Raw genomic sequence first — 3,443 nt, 5'->3', positions numbered from 1 at the left:
ACGAGCAAGGAACTCAGGACCGCGAGGGGTACACCCACACACTGAGACAATGGGGATGTTCTATTGGGAACTCACCAAGGCCAGCTGGCCCGGGTTTCAAGTATCTTCTTATCTGGATACTTTTCCTAAAATTGGGGTGTGTGTGTATGTGTGTGTTGTTGCATTTGTGCGTGCAGAGATCAAATCCAGTATTGTCTCTGTTGTTCTCCATCATATTCTTTGATTCGGGGTCCTCACTAATCCTAGAGTTCACTGATTGGCTGAGATAGCTGACCAGGAAGCTTCAGGTGTCATATTGTCTCCTCCCTGTCTCGTACTGGGATTACAACCATGTGCCACCATGTCCAGCTGCTTATGTGAGTGCTTTTATAGCAAGCACTTCTTAATAAACTAAAGCGTAGCCCTGGAATATTATTTTAGGTTGTCAATATTATGCCACAAAATATAAATTTAGGTTCTCAAGTTTTATTGTGGATACGAGGATGTCCTACTTCTTCAAATTCGATATGAGTTAATTCCTCTGTGATGTCTTGTGCTATACTTGATTTTTTTCCCTTTCCATATGTAATGTTTTCTTCTCTCCTTTTGGACTCTTCATTCTTGCTAAAATGCCTTTTTTTCTATCTCCTTCTTCTTTAGGCTAATTTTGGGATCTGTTTTATCTATCTGAAAGGATGTATATTCATGCTAAAATTAAAAGTGACTTCTTTGTAACACTGTTTACAGTATTATTATTAGTACACTGTAATATTTTGTGCCTGTGTCTTTGGATCATTGTACATTATTAACTGGTACATAAAACACAAAAATGTTTATATTGGGCTAATATACAGTGTATTGATACATATGCATTATGTCCAATTATATTGAGAAAATAGCAATTAATATTTTGAAAGAAAGGATTAAACTAAATAATCCTATTTCAAACAGCCATATAATAATAACAAAAGGTATTACTTTTAATTTCTCTAAACATAAATAGAATGAAGGACTTTTTTTTAATTAAAGCAGGAAAGTTTACAGAAAACAATCTACAAGCTTGAAGAACAACTGCATAATGAAATGCAATTAAAAGATGAAATGGAGCAGAAGTGCAGGTGAGACTGTCCTTCAATGATGTTCTCATTAGAAGTTATGTATATACTTTACAACATATACTCTATAAATACCTGGAGGTATATACAAGATGGAATGTAAAAGTTTCTATTTATGCACATCTATAAAAAGTGTCTTGGCTAGAATTGAAAGTAATATATATATATATTAATGGCTTGGAATGCAGATTTTCAGTAGAGTAGGTACTTAGCATACACATGACCCTGGGTTTGATCCCTAGGACTACAAAAAAGGAGAGGAAGATAACATCTGTTTTGGTGTTAGTTACATGCATGTTTTCTTTAGACTATTTAAGCTCTATTTGCTGTGGTAGCTTTTAAAAGTGTGTTTAGTTCTAATTCATTTAGTTGCCTTATTCATTATGTTTTCCTCCTGTTTTAATTAGCTACTTGAAAGGGCTTTCTGAAGTGCAAAATAATCTTATAAGCTAAAACTACTCATTTTTGTACTTCCCCTGCTATTTTCTAGAACATAGTTTGTTGATTTTCTTTTTACTGGTTGAATCAAATTTTATTGATAACATTTATTTATGATACAGAGCAGTGGTTTTCATCTTGTCAATGACAACTCTTTAGGGATCAAACAGCCCTTCACAGGGTTCAACTAAGGCTGTCCTGCATATTGAATATTTACATTATAATTCGAAATAATAGCAAAATTACATTTAAGAACTAGCAATGAAAATAATTTTATGGTTGGGGTCACCACAACATGAGGAACTGTATGAAAGAGTCACAGCTTTAGGAAAGTTGAGAGCCACTGAAATAGAATAATTGAGGTATTTTAAAGTAACCTAGCATGTTGGTACTTGTCAACTACAAATAATAACTTTATAATTACATTTTATGACTTATTGAATAAGTGAAATATAATTGTAACATATTCTGTTCAGTAAATGGAATTGGGAAAAGTTGAAAGCATATGAAATAATTAAGATTTTCTTTCCCTATCTTTCCTGGTACATTATATAATTAAGTGTATAATTTAAAACAACTAAAGCCAGGATTTGGAAGGAGTTTTTAAGAGTAAAGTATAGAAATGAGGAAAGGAATAGATACAAACTTACATAAATACTGAGACGTTTCTACAGCAAAAACAAACAAACAAAAACAGGGACAGTAAAGATGGCTCAACAGTGAAGAATGCTTACTGCTCTTGTAGCAGCTGTGTGGAATGGCCACAACCACCTGTAACTCTAGCTTCAGGGAATCTTAACACCTTCTCGTGGACTCCATGGTCATCAGCAACACCTTGCATACCTGTACACACATTTTAAAATAAGTCTTTAAAATTTGAAGAAATTAAGCCAGACGGTTGATGGTACACACCTTTAATCCCAGCACTTGGGAGGTAGAGGCAGGGGGATCTCTGTGAGTTCTAGGCCAGCTTGGTCTACAAGAGCTAGTTCCAGAACAGCTAAAGCTGTCTAAAGCTACAGAGAAACCTTGTCTCTAAAAAAACCAAAATAAATAAATAAGTAAATAAATGACCGAAGAAATTTTTAAAAGTATCTGGTGGTGTTGGTGATACTGGGTTTGAGGAAAAAATGAGAATAGCCACGAGTGAATAATAGTCATATAAAAGCTGGGCTGTGAGTTTGAGGCCAACCTGGTCTGCAAGAGCTAGTTCCACGTCAGGCTCCAAAGCTACAGAGAAACCCACACCTCAAAAAACAAAACAACAACAAAAAAAATCATATAAAAATTTGTAGCCTCAAGAAATAGAAATGACCAGTTTAACTAACTAGCCCTTAGGAGGCTGAGGAAGAGGATTAAGAATAATAGCCTATTTAGGCACTCAAATAATTTTAGTTACATTCATTCAACAAAGATTTCAGTTTGTGTCAAAATAATGTGTATACCAACAATGTAGTGCTAAATAAAAGAAGATATAGCCCCTCTTTGTGTGGAGTTTGTAAACATAAGAGAAGGATTATGAATTAGTATGGTATATGGTAAATTAGGAGAAATGATGCAGTGTTTGATAGCCCACATATGTAATCCCAGCACTGAGGAGGTAGAACAGGAAGATCACAAGTTCAAGGCTAGCCTGGATTTTATATACAACCACGTCTGCTGCCTTTTAAAAAAAAAAAAAAAGACCAAAAAAAAATGAGGGTTGAATCAGCAGATACCTATCCTACTTTATTGGATGTTTTGGGCTGAAGAGATGGCTCAGAGGTTAAGAGCATTGCCTGCTCTTTCAAAGGTCCTAAGTTCAATTCCCAGCAACTACATGATGGCTCACAACCATCTGTAATGAGATCTGGTGCCCTCTTCTGGCCTGCAGGTATACACACAGACAGAACATTGTATACATAATAAATA

The 3,443-nt window shown here is 34.9% G+C and overlaps 1 protein-coding gene across 4 annotated transcripts in view; it reads left to right on the top strand.

The window, feature by feature from the left end:
- Nucleotides 1-3,443, top strand: part of Rock1 (Rho associated coiled-coil containing protein kinase 1) — a 129,901-nt gene that overhangs the window by 72,354 nt on the left and 54,104 nt on the right. For 2 of the 4 annotated variants that reach the window (XR_003377719.1, XM_026783435.1), the window contains exon 12: nt 1,009-1,097. Coding sequence is in view for 3 of the 4 variants with exons in the window: in XM_026783435.1 (XP_026639236.1) it covers nt 1,009-1,097 (89 nt within the window). In the remaining variant the exon portion in view is untranslated. The remainder of the gene's footprint in view (nt 1-1,008; nt 1,098-3,443) is intronic. The other 2 variants (XM_005355749.3, XM_026783434.1) reach the window with 1 other exon arrangement.

This window comes from Microtus ochrogaster, chromosome 18 (genome assembly GCF_000317375.1).
Source record: "Microtus ochrogaster isolate Prairie Vole_2 chromosome 18, MicOch1.0, whole genome shotgun sequence".
In the NCBI taxonomy this organism is placed as follows: domain Eukaryota; kingdom Metazoa; phylum Chordata; class Mammalia; order Rodentia; family Cricetidae; genus Microtus; species Microtus ochrogaster.
Note: the sequence above shows the minus strand (reverse complement) of the source record. Positions and strands in the feature narration are given on the sequence as shown.